Source organism: Drosophila eugracilis, unplaced genomic scaffold, assembly GCF_018153835.1.
Source record: "Drosophila eugracilis isolate 14026-0451.02 unplaced genomic scaffold, ASM1815383v1 contig_2154, whole genome shotgun sequence".
NCBI lineage: Eukaryota > Metazoa > Arthropoda > Insecta > Diptera > Drosophilidae > Drosophila > Drosophila eugracilis.
Genome location: NW_024573038.1, coordinates 2,073,198 through 2,097,091, shown reverse-complemented (window position 1 = coordinate 2,097,091; position 23,894 = coordinate 2,073,198). Strand labels below are relative to the sequence as shown.

General features: G+C 39.7%; 1 protein-coding gene across 2 annotated transcripts in view; it reads right to left on the bottom strand.

Moving 5' to 3' along the window:
- The window catches only part of LOC108108599, a 68,331-nt gene that overhangs the window by 21,380 nt on the left and 23,057 nt on the right, over window positions 1-23,894 (bottom strand). For both annotated transcript variants that reach the window (XR_001772476.1, XM_017216696.1), the window contains exons 4-9: window positions 21,606-21,731; window positions 14,201-14,305; window positions 12,785-12,876; window positions 11,361-11,597; window positions 10,251-10,409; window positions 3,288-3,466 (exon numbers count right to left, since the gene is read on the bottom strand). Coding sequence is in view for 1 of the 2 variants with exons in the window: in XM_017216696.1 (XP_017072185.1) it covers window positions 3,288-3,466; window positions 10,251-10,409; window positions 11,361-11,597; window positions 12,785-12,876; window positions 14,201-14,305; window positions 21,606-21,731 (898 nt within the window). In the remaining variant the exon portion in view is untranslated. The remainder of the gene's footprint in view (window positions 1-3,287; window positions 3,467-10,250; window positions 10,410-11,360; window positions 11,598-12,784; window positions 12,877-14,200; window positions 14,306-21,605; window positions 21,732-23,894) is intronic.

Genomic DNA, 23,894 nt, shown 5'->3' with positions numbered 1-23,894 from the left:
GCGGCGTTCGATGTGGGAGAGGGAGAGAGCAAGTTGCCATGGCAATGGTCATGTCAAATATACGCCAGATGAAGTTTTTCCCGCTTTTGTGGGCGGTTATTGCATGTGAAATGTGGAATGTTTGGCTGGAGTTGATTAGCACTAATTAGGGAATCCGGATAGAATCGAATATTGATTGGGTCAGATAACGCTTGGCTGACGAAGAAATCCTTTTAGCAAATAATTGGATCGGCAATTGGCAGCTATGACAATCGTCCTTTTGGCCAAGAACTTGCGATGAATTCTGCGATGGCGAATTCTCGGCGGTGTTATTGCGATCGATTTAAGCATACTTTAAACGTTTACAAGGGCTGTCAGCGGGAAATGCAAGCAAACAAAAATTAATTAAAATCGACACCACACACACACACACACTGGGAAAACCCAGAGGGTTTTCTTTTCTGACTGGGCGAAAAGTTGCACATTTAATTAAAGTTAATTGAAAAAGTTATGGCCAAATCAAACTGAATTAAATATGCAACAGATTCGGTTGCGCAATCAACGCAATGACTGAAATCGGAGCCAAACTTTCCAACACAAAACATCTGCATCTGCAGTTTATTAATCATACGCCGCGTGGCCCCTCCGCATTATTTGCATTGAATATTCTACGAGAATTCTATGGAAACCGCACGCTGATGATTATGTACAACATTGCAATGACCTTTGCTGTTCATAATAAATTGTCCTTGTTTCAGTCCCACCCACCTACTCCTACTCCTCCTGTTAGAAATTTTCAAATATTCAAATACAAATGCATATTGAATTTTTGCCTCTTCATGCTTAATGATGTTGTTGTTTGTGTTGCAAAAAGCAGTCGTTGGCAGTGGCAGGGGCAGGAGCAGGGGCAGGGGCAGGGGCAAATAAAACCGCACACAGCGAACAAATGAAAGCAAAATGAAACGATAAATATTTGGTTTTCGTTAAAACTTTAATTAAAATCATGTTGCACCCCCCTAATAATTTATTTGTATCGCGCAATGCTGCCACTGCCCCTTTGCCCTACCCCCAATCCTCTTGAAAATGTTAGCTAAAGGGGCGTGGTGGCGAGGGTGTGTGCGTGTGTCGATAACAAAACAATTATACCGCCTTGTTTGCCCGAATTGTTGGCCAACTCCTTCTAACTCTCGCCCCTTGAACGCCGCTCGGCTCCTTGGCCATTATAAATAAATGTTTCATACGCTGGCCGAGCTCCGCTAATTGAACATGCCGCAAAATGTTGCACGAAACTAAGGAATTCGCAGCATATTTTCAATTTGGTCAAAATTTGCTTTAACGGAATGCGATTTGTTATTTCTAATTGGTTTCTTTTGTGGGACAGAACAGATGTTTTCATTACCTTTAAAATGTCTATTTGGTATTTCATTAGTCATTGTATTATACTATAACTATTACAAATTAAATCAAATTAAATTATGTACAATTTGCTCTCCCTTTTCGGCTAAATCCCGTCTTTAAGCTCGTTCCCCGAATTATTCATAACTTTGATAGATATAGGAACGGAATAGCCATTGAAAATCCCCCCCTTCACTACCTAGATATATCCTCGCCTAATGATAGCAGACACATCTGCTCAATTTCCCAGCCAACGCATTAAGCCAAAGCGATGTGAAGAAGCCAAGAGAATGAGGAATGAGGCTGAAAGGCATTTCACAAAAGTTAAACGGTCAAAAATTAAGCACAAACAGAAACAACAACAGCCAAATACATATAGCTATATACACAGATATATATATATATAAGCTGGCAAGTTAATGAGCCCAACAACAAGGCGTAGAAAAGCTGTTATGTAAGGAATAGGAAGTAGGGAAAATAAACAGGGAATGAGTTGATTTGGCCCACACTTTTCCCTGCCAAAATTGCCTGCTCAACCAAAAAACTAATTTCAAATGAGAGTTCCCTCAATTTTCTTCTATTTTTTCCTTTTTTTTTTGCCAGATAAAAAAGCGTTGAGGAAAATAATAAAAGCACAGCGTTTTCGGCTTGGCCGGCAAAATAAAATCTACTCAAAAGTTATTAAGTGCAAATTAATGAACATTAGCGGCTGCCATGGCGTTGCCTACTTTTGGCCACCGCTGCGGCTGCTGCACTAAATTGATGGAGCGGTTCTGGAGTTGCCCAGTTGCCGAGTCTTCCAGCTCCTGAGTATCCCAGCTCCCGAGAGGCACAGGAGGGCAGTCTGAAATTTCATTTAATAATTTTTCAATTAAATGCAGCTGACTGCTGACCAGGGAGCATGAAATTCCAGGGAAAGCCAAGCCAATGGGAAAGCTTAGGTGAAAGATGCAGATGGATGGAGATGACGGGATAAGGGAGGGGGAAAATCATGAAAGAAGCAGCTTAGAATAGGGTACTCCTTCAAGCAGAACATTCGGTTAGTGGGGAATGCTAATTAATGTTGCCACAAGGAGCACCAGCCTTTTCCACATAAACAAAGGCTGTATTTTCAAGTTCTATTGAAGAACTCAACTGTTGGGCTTTAAAGATATTAAAAGAAAATGTTTCCAATATAAACTAAGATACAAATATTAGAAAATAAGAATATAATGCATACTTTCCATCAACTTTATATACAACCACATCTCAGACATTTAATTTCCCCCATCTCTGCCTGAAATCCATTCCAAACATTATCGCTGGCCAAGCAATTACTCATACTTTTCTTTTTGGCCGCCACATCAAGTCAAGCCTAAAAAGCCATTTGGCCAGCTTAAGGCTCGGGTTTCCGTGGGGGTTTCGTCTGGCCTTGAATTTAATTAAAATCTCATTTAGCCTGCTTAGATTAGTGCCAAAGGCTAATAGAGGCAGCATAGTTGCGGCCACGCCCATTAAACTACGACACCTCCTCGCCCCCGACGCTTAACAAAAACACGGAAGGGAATTGGCCTTCGACATCTGATTGTTTTTATGGCAATTAAGCAGCCAACGGAGTGTTCACTCAAGGAACATTCATCAGCAGGCAATATAAATAATAATTTCCAGTTGGAAACAAAGAAAAGGACGTACTCCTGCGTTTAATAAAGAAAACGATAACCAGAAGAGGAGTAATTCGAAAAAAGTTGCGAAAGAAGAGCCAATTGCGAGGAGTGAAAATGGGAAATGGAAAATGGAAAATGCAAAGTGCTGACCCAGTTGATAGTGTCCTTTCTGGGAAAGTTTGCCGCACCTGCACCTGCAGCTGAGCCCCGCATTAATTGCCATTAATTATGGTTATTCATATTCATTTGTGCCCCTCTCTCTCCTCTTACCTGGATTCGAGGCATTTATGTGGAACTCGCACAGGTTCTTGGTGCCCTGTGCAAAGTCAAACGAGTCCGAATCGGTGAAGAGTATGTCCACGTCCAGTTCGAAGCCCCGATTCGGGATTCCCTGCTGCAGAGGCGCTGAAAATGGGCTCGAGTGGAAGGCCACCAACATCTCAGGGCCACTAGAAGAGAGAGAAATATACGGAAAATTAATTATTAATAATTATTTGGAAATAAAAACAATGAATGTGTAAAATAGAAGTTATTTACATATATATAATAAACATACGCAGCATTTAGAGACTGTATAATCCAGAGCTAACCTTTTCTTAAACAAGTTGTTAGAAGTGTCTATCTATTTATCCTTATTTACTGTCAAATTATTGGCACCAAAACCTCGCTTAACTTATAAATAATCCTGAAGGATGTATCAATTGACAACGTTTATATCTAATTTAAGACAGACAACAAATAAATTTGATTTTCGGGACACTTCAGAGATACCCAAACTGCTTAATGCTTTCCTCAATCGCTTCATCACGTTCTATATTATTATTAAATTCAGCTCAATATTGGCTTAGCCGTTTGTTTAAAATTCTATAACACTTGGACATGAGTGGCGACCACCCGGGCCACAAAAACTTTTCGCTAAGAAATCTCAGAAGTTTTCCCCATCGAAATATCGCCCATACGGCCCGTGGTATCTTCTGGTGGCTGTGCCTGTGATGTTTGTCCATAACCAGGCCACTGGCACTCCAATTAGAGGCGTGAAAAAACTTCAGCTCACATAAATTTAATTTGCACAATTCGGCAAACAAGAAAAGTCGTAAACTTTTTGCCCACGAAAGAGGCAACAAACCCAAAACAGGCAACAAAACAGCACAAACAACAATCTCGGTGGGCGTTTTGCCAAAATGCCGACCGACCGCGCCCAAAAGTATGACGCAGTGCCTCTGCCGCTTTGTTTTGGGCTATTTAAAGTGTCCGCTCCGTCTGGTTGTTTGCATTTTTGCTGCCAAATTAACTTTTTTCGCCATTGTCTCGTTGGTGGGCGGTGGGGGCGCTGGGATTTGGGTGGTGGTGTGCGAAAGTTTTAGGCAAATTTTTTGGCATAACAAAGTAACTGAGTCGAGTTGGGCCAAAAATTTCGCCGTTTGTCTTTTGATTTTTCTGGCCAAAAATTATGAAATGCCATTCGCTAGTGGGTGTTGCACCAAAAGCATTTTCCACCCCCTTGTATTTTTTGTCTGTATTTGCAGACGGCGCGACGCCAGATTTTTTGGGTACCGGAAAAAGGAGGAGCAGCTGCCATGCCAGTGACATCGAGTGTTCATAAACTTTGAGTGCTTGCGAAAATTATAGATGCGATTTTTTACAGATGGTATTTATTGAATTAAGAGTGGCCAATGAAAATATCACTAAAAGAATTACAACCTTCAAGTTATAAAGGGTTAATAAGACCATTTTGGAGTTTTGTGTAAAGAAGGGATTATTATATTGATTGGAAGGTTCCCGAACCTAATGAAAGGAATATTTAATACACTTTACTTATTTGCAATGCCTAAGAAAGTATGTTATTTGTGGCCATCTTCATGTTTGGCCAATAAAACGAATGCAATTCTGATAAAAACACATCTTTATGAGTTTAAGTTATGCAGCACTTGAGGAATACTGAACGCAGGTTTCTAGAGCTCTCCATCTCCTTAACATGCCGCATTCATGACCATATAAATTATGTTCAAAGTTTTCAATTTAAACATCAAATTGAATTTTTATTGCCCGGGCAAGAGGTGCGCACACACGGCGTATGCGTAATATGGCATGACATAAAATAAAACGGAAACTGAGCTCCCCTTATACTCATGCACTCACTCCTACATACACACACATACGCACCCACCTAAGCCAAGACTTTGAACACTTAAAAAGAAACGCTCACGCAGACGATGTCAAAAGCCATCAAACATGGCCAACAAAATGGCTTTTTAATACGTGTAAGTGTGGCCAAGTGTGAGTGGCAAAGCTCCTTATTATTTAAGCGAAACGTGCTCTTAGATAGGGGCGTGGGATTAGGGGGCGGGGAATGGGGTCAGGGGTCGGGGAGCAGCTGCAATGCCTGTTGTCAGTGCCAAGTGCAATAAACTGCAAATGAAAAGTAAATTAATTTTTAATAAAGCGACACAAATGTTTGGTCCCCACTCGGGCCTCTGGAATTCAGCTGGGTAGTGTCCTGGTTGCTTGGGGATGTCCTTTTCACATGGGCTTGTGTGTGAGCTGGTGTACTCGAAAAAAGCTGTTGGTTTTTCTATTTTCCGTACTTTTAACTTTACGAAGAAGTAAAGATAGTAAAAATATTCTGAATGTATTCACAATGCTGTGACTAGACTTTTGAAATAATTTATCAACCAATTTTTAGTCTAAGAAATGAAAATATTTCTAAAAACTAATTTTAAAATTTCTCAAAATTTTCCTCTGTGTGAATGTCGGTTTGTACGCGTACTTGCGTGGCATTTGGTTACTTTATGGCCTGCGGCACACTTGTGGGTGTCGTAAAATCAACACGAATCCATAGCCAAGTTTCCTCCATGAACTCACCACTACCACCCGAGCTCTGCCCCAAATCGCTGTCCCTTTGTCGGTTATCAATACACGTAAACTCCTCCGAAGCGTCAGAGTGTCCTGACCGCAAATGGCAGCACTGTCCTCCCTGAAAACCTCCCTCGAAATTCTATGGAACTGCGGTTACCAAGGCTGCTCTGGGGGCTTTTGAAAGCCTGGTGTTTGGAGGAGGGCTCACGACCAGACGGGAATTTCAAGTGATTAAGGGGCCCGTGCCTAAGTGAATTATAAGCAGTTTGGGATACAGAATCATGGATGCCTCGATCGAAAATCAAAAACAGTTGATTAAACTAGTTTCAAATATGACAATTATCTCAATGAATTGCATGACTTGGCTTAAAAGCATCTTAATTCCGATAACCATTGTTTTCTCTTAAATCGATGAGAATGTTACCCTCTATAAAAATCAAAAGGAGTTACCTGGAATCCTTACATATTTAAACTCTTAAAGTTTAGCCCTTTCCAGTCGAAATCTTCCGACCGAAAATTAGTATTAACCAAAAGCAAACATTTCGCTTTCTTTCCACGATTTTCATCAAGTCTAATCCGCAAAGTGCAACCACGAAAAGCAGGTGGAGCGGAAAAGAGGAGAAGTGAAAGAGGGGGAAAATTTACGCCATAAAAAATTAATATGCAATTTAAAAAGTTATCGCTTTGAGTTTTTCTTTTCTTGGCTAACAAAAATTAACATTTACTTAGAGGAAAATCAACAGCTGGTGCTGCTGCCGCTGCAGCGGAGAGAAAAATACAACTTTTCCAGCTTTTCCTTCCCACATTTCCAAAAACATAAAAAGGGAAGAGCGGAAAAAAAAGCCCAATAAAATACCAACGTCTCACGCCACCTTTGGCTTGTTGCAATTTTAAGTTGCGCTGGGAAATTAATAATTTTCATGTAGCTTTTCCGACACCCCTGCTACTCTCCCACTTATTTTCCCAGCGTCCTTGTGTGCATATGCGATTTTCGTACAAAGTCAGAGAACCGTGTCTGAGGTGAGAAGCAAAGCGAGAGATGTTTGCAGATGGAAAAGGAAAAAGAGGACTTTCCTCGGCGCGTGTGTGTGTGCATTTATAATTCGTGTGTTCATGTCGCGTATGACGTGACACAGTGCACTGGAAAAATATTAACTTTAATACATTTTAAATAATTAAAAGATTATATTTATGTGCCAAATTCAGAAATGAAAGTTTGATTGTTCACCACTCTTAAGTTTAATATTTCTTTGTACTAAAACATTTTACTTAGCAATTAATTGGTTGGGCAATAAGAGCTCATTTCCTCTCAATCTTTACCATTTCAATTTAAGTTTGATCCATTTATACTTAAGAAAAATATTTTTATAAGTTAAACTTAGTCATATCAAAAAAAAACAGGGCCATTTTATTTCATAAGACATTTAATCACTTAAATAAATACCATAATAGTAAAAAACAGAAATCCTTTTTCGTGTTTCACTCGAAGAAGTATATGGAAAATGAGTGCTGCTCGGGCTGAAGGAAAAGTGTGGCATGAGCTACGGTCTTGGCTTCTTAATGCCGTTTTTCTTGGGCACCCACTTTTCCATCAAGTTCCCTGAGCGTCTTTTGCTCCGTTCGTTTTCTCCTTCATGTGCATATTACGCTCTATGCATATTTGATGTGCATTCCCCACTTTCCCCACCAACCCCCTCTCTGCCACCTGTGCACGCTTATAAGATTTTCCCAAGGATACGGAAAGGATGTCAATAAATGCGAGAGTGCAACTCATTAAGAGATTAAGGGGCCCATGGCAAAGCGATCATCATCATTGCGCCATCTTTGTAAAGCGTTATATATAAATGTGTAAAAAACTAGTTAATAAAATATTGTCAGCCTTGGCAAAGAAATGGGAGAGTACCACAAGTTTGGAGCTTGAATTAATATGACTTGAGACTAAGATTACAGCTAGTAACTTATGTGAAGTTTCTATACCAACTGAAGATCATAAGGGAAAAAATATTACTTGGTCAAGTAAAACTATTTATTTTAGTCACTAATGGTAATTTTTTCTGATATAAAGTAAATATAATTCCCTGGAGTTATATTTGTATTAATTCTTATTATCGTAGGGTAGGAACATAAATTTAGCAGTAAGCTCGAAAGTAGGCAACACATTTTTTCATCCATATACAATTATTTTTGAAATTGATTTTTTGAAGCACCTTATGTTTTCACAGCTGCATGAACCACCGAAATCCAAACCATATTCCACTAAAAAAATCAGAGTTTATGTGCATGTCTCAAGAGGTCACCAAGTGGGCAGAGGAGACTCTGGAAAAGAGCAAACTTTTGGCCCTGACCGAAGACCAAAAGACAACAAAAACAAATTCTCAAGTGCAAGATAAATGGCCAAAAGGCGCCGTCAAAGGGGGCTTAAGGTGGTTACAGGAGGGGCGTTTTGGGGGCGACTAGGCCACTTGAATGCCATGGAAATACGTGGGCGTGGCTAAGAGTTGCATTCTAACATTTTAGGTCTGTCCTAGAAGTGTTTCTAAAGGGCTTCGAGAGCAGACTCCCAAGAATTTATGACAATCTAAACCCAATGAGTCGGTAGTTTAGTATTTTTGGTGATAAATGGGTTACATGCTTTATGGGGATTAAATTATTCTGGTAACCTAGTGGGACATAAGATGTAGAGAGAGGCTTTGCTGTCTAGATTCCATTTGTTTATTAATTTATACACTTGACTAATTCACTTGGGAACTTCATTGATATCTAAGGATAAGATACTTAATTGGTAAATGTACTTTATTTTAATATCTTTATCCTTTTCAAATTATTATCAAAATATAAAATAGCCCAAAAAAACCAAAAACATTTCTTCCTTTAAAAAATTAAAATACATCCAATCTCGAAAGGCTGAAATCTTGCTAACCAAAAGTAGACTTCCTAATGAGCGAACCAGTTCGACCAACTAATCCAAAACTACGCCGATTAGTAGTTGCATTTTAATTGCTTGAACCGAGCTCCAGGAAGCCGCAGGTGTGCATGTGTATGCGCTGAGAGTTGGGAAAGTTGAAATTGCTTCTGAAAGGCCGGGGTGTCTTTAAGAATTTATGGCTGATGATCTAAATGCTGGCAACTTGGAAACTAATGAGCAAAATTTTGCCATTGCATAAATCACATGCATCAAAATGTTTTCAATAGATGGCACTAGCAAAGTTTCAACCGGCAGCATAAATCTATTTATTTCTATGTGTGCGCCAGGATGTTTTCTATTTTCTGTGGCTGTGTGTGCTAGTGCATCTGTATCTGTATTTGTATCTGTATCTCGGATTTCGCATCTCTTTTTCACTTTTCGCTCCGACTGCCTGTCGGTCGATCTCAGTGTCTGTCCTTCGGTTACTGTCTGCAGAGCAACCCAATTTCCGGTTTTGCTTAAGCATTGCGCACAATTGTAAGGCGCACACACACTCTCTCGCCTGTTTTGTATCTGTGTGTGTGGGTCTTTGTATCTATGTGTAACTGAATTGGAACACATGCGCCCCGAGCCAAAACTGCAGTGCAGTGCACTAGGCTGCGGTCTCCAACTCACACACACATGCCCAACAGTGATGCGGAGAAGGGGATTCGCTTTTCTCAGTGATCCGAAAACCACTTTTTTGTAGCTACACTGATTAGGTAGTGCCGTATTCTTTTCTTTAGATGGTTCTAAATTTTCTTCTTAGTTTTGTCTTAGAATTTTTAAATCTAATAAATCATTAAAAACGCATTTAAATAAAATTAACAAATTCTAGGCAGCTTCAGTATGTTTGATAGTTTAGCTTCCCCTTCTAGGTTAATAGAAGCGTAGAAAGCATTAAGATTTAAATAAGGTAAAAGGCAATTTTGGATATATAGGTACTGCCTTGGGATCGTTATTATTTTCTAAACAGGTTTTCCTGAAAATTTCTTTATGTATTTTCATTTTGAAATTAGAGGTCTTTTAAAAGCTCTTTTCCTTTTCATACATCTTACATTATATGTACCCATAATACCATGCCTCATAATAGTTAGAGAGCACTTTGTGCCATCACTGTAGTCCTTACACACACCATTGCATAGTGGCACAATCTCACACACACATGCTCATTAAAAATGTCTGTCTATCTTTTCTTGTAAATGTATTATGAGCTTTGCTGTGCTCATATTTAACTTTTTCATAAAAGGGAGAAATGGCGTTAAATAAATGTCCTATGTCTGTCTGCCAGTTGGTTCCCTGCCACTCTGCTGGATCCCTGCCCCTCTTTTGCCTCTCTCCCTCTGATTAAGATGAACAATGATATTCCAACATCATGATATTCTGTAAAATAATGCGGAAACTTTTCGGTGCGATTTTCCAGTTGGACTTACCGTGAAACGACGCGTGGCAACCAATCTCCTCCGCAGTATTTGGCCAAAACAGGATCGTTGGTAGAGCTGCCGTCGTAGAAAATTAAATGGTCCCGCTCGCCTGTACAGTCCGACCAGGCTCGGATGGACCGTGAGGTTTTATTAAAGCTGGCTATCGAGCTGTGAATGTGGGCGGGAAAAACAGAAATCATATTGGAAAGGTAAGCCAAAGAGCACGAACAATATGTACAATTGAAAAACGGAGAAAAGCAATCAAATCGAAATGCAATGAAAACATTTTCATTTGCCAAAGCCAGGCTATAAATTCACACAGCGGGGGTCATCAAAATAGTAGAGTTTGTGTGTAGAAATTTGAATGTAATAAAGTTATTACTTTAATAAATAAATGTTTAAAGATAGAAGAAAGTTATTACCTATCTGTATGATGGAAAAAGACTATTTTTCCTACTCAAAAAAGGTTTTATAACTGAATGTTAAGCAATCGTTCTAAAAATGTTATATGATTTTCCTATTTTTCAAAGATTTATTTTAACTATTTGCTTAGCTGCCTTCAAATCCCTCAGTAAATGGAAATGTCAGCTGCTGGTTACTGACTTTATTATACCTTCGACTAGAAAGCCGAGTTGTTCGCTTTGAAAATTGAAAATAAATGGCAGCTAATATCAAAAATACATTTACCTAATCCCATCAATCCAATTACAAACTTCACATGCTGCCCTTTAATACGGTTTTGCATACAAATTGCATCGGCTGGCTGGTTAGCTGGTTGGCTGCCTGGCTGGCTGGCTGTTTGCTGCATTTAATTGGAATGTACAAAACTTTTTGGGCGACGAATGCTTAACATTCTCGGACACGAAACAGTTTCATTTGTGCCGTCAGTTAACAAACTGCAAACTGGAACTTCGCTTAGCAATTTGCTAAATTGAAATTTGTCATACAAATGCAGATGCAGATGCACTTTGTCTGGCCTGACTGGGATATGAGTATGAATTGAATTCGGGAGTGGAATTTTCGGGCGGGGGACATCATGGTAATGCTTATTTAATGCTCTCCGATGCAGGTAGTCATTCGAGATTCGGATAGTGAGCACTTCCCAGCCTCCTAACTTACCGCTTCACCAAGGCCTTGTGCTGATTTTCCTGGCTAACGGCAATCATGGCGTGCTTGCTGGTCGGAACTTCCTTCTGCCGGATCGTCCAGTAGCAGGTTACGTTCCTCGGATACATGCCAGGATAATTCGGACTTTGCAGGCGACACTTGTTACGATAGCATTCATCGAATTGCCTCGTACAATAGGTGCCAGGTGTCACACGGCCCAATTCGAGCGGCTTATCGGGCAGGCCGTATCTGGAAAAAGAAGGCCAAAAGGTTCAGTTCTCAGTTCACTAAGTGTTCTGCGAGTTTAGCAATTTTCATTCTCTGTTCGGATTCGGGTTCCCATTCTGGTTCTGGCTCGTTTTTCCTTTTCAGTTTACTGGTCTGCTCCGTGCGAGTACATTTTGAATGGTATTTAAGGCCTTTCCAGCAGCACCAAAAACAACACAAAGACCTGCAATTTGCATAAAATGTGCTACGGGTATTTCACACGCACTCACGCCCACCCAGATATATACATATAGATGGTCATACCTGGGGCTCTGATCATTGTTTAGTTTGCTAATGGTGTGCACACGATTCTCGGACAACGAACGGACTTTTCACTTAGAAAAATAATGGCACTCTAGCCTTAAAAATTTTAAAGCGGATATTAAATTATAACTTAAGGTTGGATATTCCTTAATTCACTGTGGGTTAACAATAATTGAAGAGCTAGAAAATAAATATATATTATCAAAGTAGCCATTTTATTCACAACTACTGACATTTTCCAAAGTCTATAGACCACTTTCCCCCAGTGCTCAATGAAAATGAGCTCCCAGCTTGTCGGGCGTCCCACTTGCACTTGTAAATTCTGTGAAACTTATTCAGGCGTAAAAATACATTTCAATTTCTATTTTGCTCACACTCTAATTTTCCAGCTGCAAACAAAAAGCGCGACACATGGAAAAGGAAGTTCGAGGAGGGAAAACGATACGGAGACAAATTTGACACATGCCTAGGCAGAGGCACAAATGGATTGCTCTGCAAATACATGAGGTGAGGATAAAACTGTATTGAGAAACTAGACAGAACACGGGCTCATGTTTTATGCAGGCTGTCCCCTCTTACGTCTGCTCCTGCCTCCTTTTCGAATTTCCCGAAAAGCCATCCCCAAGGCAACCAAGTGGCATTGTTCTTTCAGGTAGAAAGATTTAAGTTCTAAGCAAGAACCGAGTCAGAGCCATAGCCAGAAATAGAAACATCTATGGAAAAGATGAAAACTCGAGCGGGAGAAGCTGAACCAGACTGATGACATTACCCCGGTTGGCTGACAGTAAAGGAAAATCGGAATGAGGAAAGCCGAGGAAAATGCACCGAACCAATATCAATTGAATACTTCTCAAACTGCACAGATATTTGTCAGTTTGCCAGTGCAATTCGGTGCAGCGACTTACCTCACAACTGCATCCGACTGGCTTATAAATTTATATCTTATGCTGAACTCAAAGGGCTTCTCGTCTCGGATATTGCGTGGCGGATGAAATACCTGCAAAAAAAAGGGAAAGCGCTAGTAGAATGCAATTTGAAATGTTAAAATGCCAAAAAGAGCAATCAATGTGAAAATGTTTCAACGGAAACGTGACTTGAGTTATTCTTCCTGTGATGGAAGACATCGGGAATGGCTACTTAATGAGTTTACCTATCACATTAAGCAATTTGTTTGGTCTTAAATTAAAATACCATTATGATTATGATTGACTGTTAAAAGGAATAAAAGAAAAACACAGACTGTTAGCCTACACCTTTTTTAAAGAATCTGTTAACCTTAACTTAAATGATAAAATTGTAGACCTTTCCATCGATCGAAAAAAATACAATTGGATGCTTAACGAGCACAAATTTTCATCTCCACACGCGATTTCCCTTCAATTATGCAATCTGCGATTTCTCCTTTGATTTTCCTCCATTGCCATGTCAACTGCTCATCAACACTTTGCCAGACGAGAAGTGTCTGAAGGAGTTTCCTCTCTCACATGCCGAATGAACTTTTATTAATTTTCATAATTTATGCGCGCCAACTCGACGGCAGTAACTGAAACCATATTCCCGGCCAAGAGCATCCCGTGGACGTGTCCTTTCCGTTGCCCTGTCCATTTGCCCATTTTTATGGCAGCGCGTTTATTTAAAAATTAATCAAAAAGTGGCAACGGCACTGCATGGTTGGTTGTGAATGCCTTAAGAAAATATTACTTATACGACATGTGTTGTGTGGAGGAAAAGTTTCTCAATTTAAAATGAAAATGAAAAGCAGGACATGTAAACTTTGCGATCAAAAGGAGATTTTATTCTCTGGCAGCGCAATTTAAGAGGCTGTGACTTACCAAGCAGTGCTGATGAGAAAATAAAACCTGTAGTGCAGCATCCTCGCCTTAACTTGTCTGATTTTAATATAACTATAATACTTTCTGCACTAAATCTGATTACCTTTTAATTTAAAACAAAACGAAATCATTTTCAATTTAAAATATCACTGATATTTTCATTCTTTCTAAGTAATAGTGAAGGTGAAGTCTTTTATATTGGGTTGTCTTATAATATGAAACATAAACAAATATTTTAAAGGCATTTTTAAACCATAAATACATAAATTATCAAAGTTTAAGAAACATTTTAATATATTTTTATAATTTTTGAACTTTTTACCATATTTTCCCCCATTTAAACCCATCCAAAAACCTTGAAATCCCATAATTGCTTAAAGTGACTGCCAGGGTATGTGATTTAAGCACGCTCACTGAGCCGAGTTCCCAACGCTCCAGTGTGTGCCTGTCCCTTTCCCCGCGCTCGCTCGCACTTGCACTTGCACTCACCTTCACCGACGCTGTCACCGTGGATGTTTCGCTAAAGTACAATTGCGGTCCGGTGGCCTTGCCGCACCAGGAGCCGCCGGTGAATGGGCGTCCCAATTCGCTGAGCTGCCAAGTAAATAAATAAAAATTTAATTAATTAAAAATCAAGTTTGTTTCGCTGGTGACACACCCACAGACAACCAAGCAGCAAGGCTAAAAGCAATTTCGCCCAGCTCAACAAAATGCTGCGATGCAACATTTAAAGCCGCATACGAGTATATAGTACACAGCCCGTCGCAGGCGCATTAAAAAATTGGGTTAAGTTATAGAGTTGGTATGCCCTTATTGATTTTATTGCCACTGCCGGTCGGGTAAGTGAAAAGCGAATGAAAAATTAATAAACGCACGTTACGGGGGGCCATCTGGCGTTGGGCTAATGGATTATGAGTGTGTGTTGTGCAGTGTAATTTTTTCGTTCACACCACCCCCACTCCACCCACACACTACCTCTCCAGTATAATATTTGATTGTTTTCCCTGCTTTTCCTGCAGCAGAAAAGCACGTTGCACTTGGCAGCGGCACCAAAACGGAACGTAGCCCACATTCGGACAGGTATTTTATGTATGCGAAAAACCGTTGGCAATCGTCGAAGGTGTGCGACCAGCAGCTGCCACAACACTGCATCCACATCCATGGCAACTGCCCCAGCAAGTGCTGCCCCATAAATGTATTTACATTGCCACCGAAAAAGAGACGCCCAAAGCTAGCCAAATGTACAGTGCTTGAAATATTAACCGAGTAGCAAAAAGAGTCCGTACTGTAAATGGGGTAGGGATAATGGGCTGTGAAATACCCTGTCTTGAAGTGGGATCGATGGTTATTTGGTTTTACAACAATCCTCATGTGTAAGCTAAATATCAATAAATAATTACGTAAAAGTTTAGCTTATAAATGGGTTTCTTTATGCTAAAAAAGTCTTCTAGCTAAAACCTTAGTAATGTAATAATCTTACATTTTTAGTTCACAAAAAAACACTTCTAGAATACTCGAAATGAATAAGGTAAATTTGGTATACTTTTATTTATAGGTTTTTCATTTCCTACAGTGATACTATATTTAACTCACCAACTTTTTCAATAGTGTTACTTATTATACTTTGCAAAGCTAAAGAGCAGTTCAACCTTTAGTTTAATTCAGTAGACATTCATTAGATATTTTTTCCGAACCATAACTGCCCAGCATACGCCACAAAATCACACAAATCTTTTCCCATTCGAGTGAAAATCGCTCGGTTTTGCCCCAGGACGACTGACATTTATTGAGCCCGTTCGCATAGGCAGCATTAATATTGCTAATACCAGGACGATGAGGACACTGCCAGGCCCGGTTTTCAATACTTTTTTGCTTGTGCTGCCTGCGGCCTAGGTCAGTGGCCAGCAGTCGATAAATGTGGGGATTGGAAAATGGCAGCGGCAACGGCAGCTCATTTACACTGAGGTTCCAATTGATTAAGTTTTTGGTTAATGGGTTATTTGAACTGAACCGACGACCGTTGAGGCCGGCTCCGGGCGCCCTCAATGTCCTTTCTTCCCCGGACATGTCCTGCGGCTGCCTCAAACTCAAACAACAATTTTTGCTGTAATTGCAAAGTCGCCAATCGAGGTCTGGCCAATATTTGTAACTGGTTAGAGTTGCAGTTGCACTGGAGTCCTGTCGGCCCATTGCTGCTGTCATATTGAATGGCCAGGGCAAGTCCGTCCTCGGCCATCCTCCTCTATCTCATCGACAGGATGAATAGTGGATTGGGATTGGGAATGGGATTGGGGTCGGGCAAGGGGTCCGGACAGGACGAGGGCCAACGGCAGGCTTGACTGCCCGGCATAATGGTAATTTTCTGATTTCGATTTTGTGTAAATTCATTGCAAGCTCTGGACGAGTCCTGGTCACAGGCCTTCTTCTTACACTCAGAGAGATTCGTAAATTAGAGAACGGATCTATTCTATTAGAATTTAAGGGTAACAATACTAGTAAGATATTTCACCACAAATCTAAGCTCAAAGATCAAAATTTTCCCATAGATAATATTTAAATCTAAGTTTTGTGTACTTAAGATTTTTATATATTTTTCTAAATATACCAAAAAAAAATGTTAGCTCATCAATCAATTTTTAACTTAGTCTTTTACCCAACTTCCTTAAAATTGTTATAGTTTTCTGTAACTATTAGAAATAACTACATTGCTCTAACTAATAATTGCTTATAGTTTTTTAAACTTAAAACTTTCTCCGAGTGTCCTTTTCTTTTTTTCCCTCCTCAGCTCACCCCATATCTCACCCCGAGCTCGTTCCTCTTCATCATCGTCATCATGTCCATTGTGTGCATTGGAGCGTTATTAGCATCGACTTCATAACGAATTATTGGACCTTGGTCCTTGTGTGTGTGTCCTTTCCCCCCCTTTTTGCTCCCTTTTCCATCTTTGGCCTATCTGCTCTTGCTTTTTCTGCTACGTTTTGTGTTGGTTTTAAATTGATTGAATTATTATTGTAGCCAGCTTTTTTTGGTCCGCCTATGGGTTTAATTTTAAAGGAATTTTCTTTGATTAGGCCAAGGCTAATAATGGCCTGACTTTTTGGCTAAACATTTTTCCATATGCCAGTAGGGGAAGTCATATGTTGGCCGACCTTAAGGTTACTTGAAAGTTTTTAATACAAAGTTATAATAAGTACAAAAACTAAACTTGATTTTAAAAATTAAACTTCAGGAACTATATCCTAAAGAATAAAAAACATGGAGTGGGACATATACTTATAAGGCTCACTGTACTACATGTAGCCTGGGACTTACTTAAAAGATCCACTTAACCAGTAAAACATCCAAAGCTAACTGTAAGCTTAATATTGTTATCCCTTTCTAGCATATGCAATACCAAAAGAGATCGACTGCATTAACATATACCTATCTCGCTAAGGGATGAGCGTGAGCAAGAGAAGAGCGCTTAACGATATTCGGATTTTGGCGTTCAGCGAAAACGGTCATATTAATAAACAAGATTTTAAAAAAGCATTAACTTATTTAGCCTGTAACAAACATAGATATCATAAAATTTCAGCTGAACTTAACTGTAATCGAATCTTTCCGTTCTGCTGTTTCTGCTAATTGGCTGAAAACTAATATTCCCCTCTGAATTCGGCGGATTACGAGAAGTCGGTTTTGGCCCATTCTCCGCCATTAAAATCTCTTTTAAGGCCATTAATGGGAATTTCGGATGGATTCCGGCCCCGCCCACAAATATTTGCAATACATTGTTCGGGACTCAGGGATTTCGCTCATACGCACACACTAACACACCCATACACACACACACATACAAATTGCACACTGAGTGCGATAAAAGTTTTATCAGCATTGTTGATGTACTGGCATCCGCAGAATCCTTCTCGCTTCATAATCTGCCAACAATAAACAAAAGCTGCCGCTTGTCAGACCTCCCCCTCAACCTCCTCCTTCCACCACCCGAAGCCTCCTTTTGTTGCAGTGTGTATTTCAACTTAATTGTGAAACAATTTAAGCGCATAATGCCAACTTTGTCCCACTGTCTGGGCAGGCTGTTTGATTTATTGTAATTTAAAACATTTGGCATATTACATATAAATTATTTAACCGTGGAGGCTTTTAATTTGCAAAACAAATGCAAGGCAAACAGGCCAATAAATAACGAAAAAAATATATTCTCAAGATAAGCCAAAAGCCAGTGAATCTAGTAAACCTCCTCTAACTTTCGTGCGGTCAACCTTGAGTTATGTTCTTAGCCAAGACAAAGTTGTTAAACAATCTATATGCATTATCTATATACGTATACATTTAGTCCAATAAAAACTATTGACAAACTGAGCCAGGACCAAGCTGCTTTCACTCCTCCTGCTGTCGTCGTCCTGCGACGGTCCTAGAAGACGGAACAGGGTGGTCAGGACTGTGGATGTTATGATTGTCAAATATTGAGTCATTTGCTCAAGCTGCTCTCGCAAGGACACTCAAGGATAACAGCCTCCTCCTTCACATCTTTCTCTGCCTACTCAGCTGCTTTTGTTGTCTCTGTTGATTTAGGTTAATACGTTTATGCATAAACTTTATTATTTATGATTTGCAATATTAGCAGATATACAAAAGGTCCGGCAGGAGTTTTAAGCGGGCAGGAAAAGAGACAAAGGAATGCCCAACTAGGATAAGACTAACCAAATACCTTGTAGGACTAGCTGCAGTGCAGCAGTTTCTGCAATAATCAGACATTAGTTTTAAACAACAAAAGCTTTTCCAAATACACAAAAACCCAACATACTTGCTAGCTAAGTAATACAAATTCGTGTTAGACAGTTTAAACTGAAGTTCTACTTAAGGATTTCGACCTCCTTCCCACAAACAGGCAAAGATTGTTTGCTGAATTATTAAAAATAATTCGGAAAAGGTCAAGATAAGGACAGCCCAGTTTCGCTCCCCTTTTGGCCTGTTACAAAATGCATGAGACAGAATGTCCAACTAAATTGAATAAATGATTAAACCGAAACTTCAGACTCGACACGGGGTGTTGGGCTGGAACCTGGAGCCTGGAACCTCGAACCTCGAACCTCGACCTGGGTAAATCATATATAAACGTATATGTGGGAAAGGCAGCGGATATAAATTTTCCGTTTCGGTCAAGAATTTATGTGGCCAGGCCATGACACGCATTATTTATACAGATCGGAGGGCCGGGAGGAGTTTACAAAACCGCGTCAGCAGTTAAAATTGCCTTTACTGGGGAAAAAAGCCCGCTTCGATGGAAATGGGTTTGGGGGGTTTGAAGGGGAGGAAAACACAACACAAACCTGCGGTTAGTTACGAGTCTATATAGAACTGCAACGACAACAATGAACAATGCACGAGCGGCGGCAAAAAAATTGAAAATATTTAACTGCATTTTAAAACCGTCGAGGAAGGCCAAACATTCAAAAAGTAAAACAATTCCGGATTTGTATAACGAATGTTGGAATCCCCTTTTAGAGTAAATAATGGAAAACTAGGAATTTCAACCCAGCTTTACCTTAGATTTCATGACATTTAAGATGAAAATCGTTTTTATTTAAACTCTCTTTAAAAGAATATTTAATCCTTGCCTTTATTCCCAAAATATTACCCAAAGCAGTAAACAAATTTCCAGAACTCACTTCAAAATGCTCTAATAAAATTACACTTACCCTCTGCTAGCGTATGAAACCCTGTGCGGCTGCTGCTGCCGGAAAATGCAGCGGCAGGAAAAACTAGAGAAATGCCCGTTAGCCCAGCCCGCGCTGCGTCCTTTGCGGAAATCCCTCAACTCCGTACACATGTCAAGCGCCAAATGAAACCTCAACAGGACAGCCCAGGAGTGCTGCAACTGCACTGGATGGCTATTCCATATCCCTTAGTCCAGATCCCGTTTTTCCCAGTTTTTCGGGGACGAGCACCGCAAAATGTCAGCGTACGCCCCACGCTTGTTAAAATTTATTGTTGCACAAAGCGACGGGGAGATATGCCAGCCGTCCGGGAAGAGTTGAGGGGGAGGGGTGGTGTTTTAGAGAGCCTACGGAGCTAAACTAATAGAGGTTTATGGTTTTCCAACAGGCCAACTGTGGGCGGAAAGAGCCCTATCTAGTTAGCGGAGGGAAATGCTACCAATGAAAATTTGTAGTGCCAGGAAAAGCGGAGTGTTTATATGCAAGTAAAGAGAACTTACTAGATCAGATTGATTGACTTAAATTGCCTTAATTTAATAATAATAACAAAAAAATTGGCATGAACGAATAGGGGAATATGTCATTTTAAATTTATTGACATTTTCATTTGACTTTTTTCTTTCAGAACTCAACTTTTATGGCAAATAATATAAGCCCAATGAAATAATTTATTTGTTTGACGATAATTGCACATTTGCTTTGGTTGATAGTGTCAACTTGACACCTTGTTAGTAGATATGTATTTATAGCTGTGAGATAACATTCAACATAATATTACTTTATGATTTTTTTAACAGTTTGTTAAAACACAGTTTATAAAAGAAGTTTTTTGAGGGATTTGGTTAAAAAATAGACAATTTTTGGCATTCTTGGCGAAGGACTCACAGATTTTGGTAATTCAGCTAAAAATTAAAACTATTTAAATTAAATATATATTCTAACTCCTATTTAACTATTTAAGTTTACTTAAAGTTGATAAATATTGTAATAGCTAAAGTAATTAATTCTGTTTGGATTTAATTTAGTATAACAATTTAGTTTAAGAAGTCTTCGAGGATAATAATAATGTGTATTTTCGAAGAGTGATTATATCCTACAAGCAGTTAAGGCATAGTTGGAATAAATATAAATAAGAGGTATTTCCATTTTAATAAACCCACCATATGCTGGACAAACTTTATTTTGCCGATTCTACTTAAAGCAGAAGATTAAGTGACCTTACACATCGCTTTCAGCGTTTGCGTTTCAGCAGTGCTGTGCGAATATTTTATTTAATCCCCAAATTAAAACAGCTTAAGGTACCCTGAAAGGAGAGTGGAGAGAAAGTCTGGGCTTTATCAAAAGCGATTTAGAGCAGGACCAGTCAACCCGAAACCCAGATAAAGATACAGATGCAGATACGGAAGCTGAAACAAAAACCGAGACAGAAGTGGACACATTTGCGAACCGGAGGGCGGCATTCAAACATATTGCACAAGTCAATTACAGGGATTTAGTGAGCTTTTTCGTACATTTTATTTAGCTAGGATTTTGGTTTTAGCATTACAAGGGCGAGGACAGCCACACCCAACCAACCACCCATCAGTCCATTCCCGAATGTGCCCGCAAAATTTGCGATAAAAATATACACCACGCACACAGAAACGGATCCAAAGCTATGGCCATAGCTATAGCCAGAGTACATGTTAAATAGTTTTCCTTTCTGGCCCAGAGAAGGGCAAATGGATGTGACCCAACAACACTAACAGCACTCAAGCTCCCAATCCCAGGATCGCCAGGACACACACACACACAGATATCGGGAGAGACACGCACACAGGCGCACCATTCAATTCAATTTGCCGGGCTAATGTGGTATTTGTCAACAGAGAACCAAACAGAAAATTACAGAATTACTCGGACATTGATTGAATCGAACGACGACGACGACGACAGCGACAGCAACAGCAACAGCGACAGCGACAGCGACGCAAGCTACCAATGATGACAAGCCAAAGTCCTGGCCCGGATTTCCCACCCACTACAGCCCATCGCATCGCAGCACCGCCCACTTGGGCATGAAATTATAGCCCCCAACGCAAGCAAATGGAGTGCAAACTCCCGGACACAATTTCCCGCAAACTATTTTTATTATCACGTAACATGAATTTTAATAAATGGAATTCCAGCCCTCTCACCTGCATGAAGCCCTCGGGACATCCGGGCAACTCGCCCGTGGGACTTAGGTTCGTTTCGTAACCATCCACATCCGTATCGACCATGCCCTCGTCGAACCTTCCCACTGTGAAGCCATCAAAGATGATCTGAAATGGAAATAGGATATATAAATTGGATGTGGTGATATTCATGCTGAAGAGGAAGTAAAACTCTTTGGTTGTATACTGTACTTAAGCTGCTTAAAGTTATATAATTCTTAATTTAAGTCTCTGGGTTTAATCTCTGGGTATTACATCTTTATATTAAAATAGATATCTACAAAGATATTTTCAAGGATAAGTCTACAATTTGTTATCTACTTTCTATTTATATAAGCTCAGCAAAACTTCCCAGGCTTAGGCTTATTTCTAATACACTTCCTTGTGCTTATTGCTAATCCTTTAAAGCCTAGCTTAGCCTGACAATACAGGGTATTAAAACTATACTTTATATTTGCTTAAAGTTATGCAAATGAAATTCCATTTGCGAAAAATGTAAGGGACGCACAACGCCTCATTGTGCCCGCCCACTGTTTGCATATTTGATTGGCCATAAAAAAGAAAATACCGCACTCCCGTTGCCGCCCCGTCAGGGAGTCAAGTCAAGGTCAAAGTGAGGCAGAGAGTCAAGTGTCTAATCCCGTATGCAATATGTACATTATGTACTCTCGTGCGGGCACATGTACCAGTATTTTTTCTTAATAAAATATGCAAATAAATGCCTGCCGGAGTGTGTGTCGAAAATTGGAAAGAAAACTCCAATAAAAGGGTTCGGCCTCGGGTTTCAGTTGGCGTTTGGCAGTCGGCTGCTGGCTGTTGGCTGCCACTTGCTTTTCATTTAGCCGACTTTCCCAACACCTACGCAGACTAAGAGATTTTCACTTCCAATTTGAAATATTAAACAAAGGCAAAAGTGACAGCCTGGAAAATGAGGCAGGGATATCCCCATCGCACATGGCATTTGTGGCTTCATTAGAAGCGACGACTGAACGACTGGACGACAGTGGGAATTTTCAGAAAAACTTTTGCATTTGCAAGTTCGCTTGGACTTCTCGCTCTGGCAATTCTCCTGGGCAAATGAGGAAGCATAATTTATGGGTAGTGTATGCTTTTTAAGGAGTCCTCTTTCATGTTTTATGGTTTTTTCTTTTTGAAAGTTTTTTGCTCTTCGGCGTGACAAAGTGGAAACTTCAACGAAAACTTTTCATCGCTGCTTTAATAGAAACTACGAGCGGTGTCAACCCGTTTCATTTCTGATATGTTTTGCGGCAGTAAATTAGGTCTCAATTTCAAATTTTCAACACAATAAATCCATTATGAACTCGACCACAAAAATGCCAAAAGCTCCACAAAATTCCATCGGCTTTAGCCAACTGAGCAGTCCACTAAAGAGCCATATCAATTTTATTCTAATTGTTATAATAATATAAGCGCTGAAATACAAGAAAAATATATCACAAAATCAAAATTCCACGAGGAAAAAAATGCTTTAAAAACGTGTCTGTGGAAGAAAAAATATCTGTAAATAAACATAATTTACATTGCAAAACAAATAATACATGAAAATTCTGTATGGTAAACTTAAATTATTTATATTACAAAAAAGACTTGATTTATGCGAAGTACTGTCTGCTTTTTGCTAGAAAACGTTTTCCTTTTGGTTGATTTGTTGCATACATTTTCCCGTCCATTAGAGGGCGTGAAAAACAAGGTTTAATTACGATAAAAAACAAGCGGCGCTATCGGCTATTTGATTAAAGCAAACATATTGCGGAGCCCGGGTTAAGGTATTTCCATTAAAAATTAGCCCATGGGTAACTGACTGAGTCCCAGGCAATTTAAACTTCTCCCTTCTACGAAGGTCTGGGACTCCGGCTGACAATCATCAATCAATATGTACAAACAGACAGCGGCAACAACATCGGCTCCCTGGTCCTCGTCCGCGCCGATGTCTAACATTATTATTTCAAGCAATTTCCCACACAGACGCACCCGAGTGAGAAGCAAAAAAAGTATATATACGTATATATAAAAATCGAACGCAAAGTGGGAAAGCGGGAAAACCCAGGGAAGCCTCGCAAAGCCAACCGCATGATTTATATGCTACGACGAAGAAGAAAATGTACACTGAAATGTTTGTTTTATTTTTTAACTCTAAAAATATTAAATTATTGTTACAAAAACTTATCTTTGTCGAAATGTCGAGGAGCCTGTCCTTATAGGACTAGCCCTAACGTGCATGAGATATCGTTTTGTGACCCTTTCTTAACT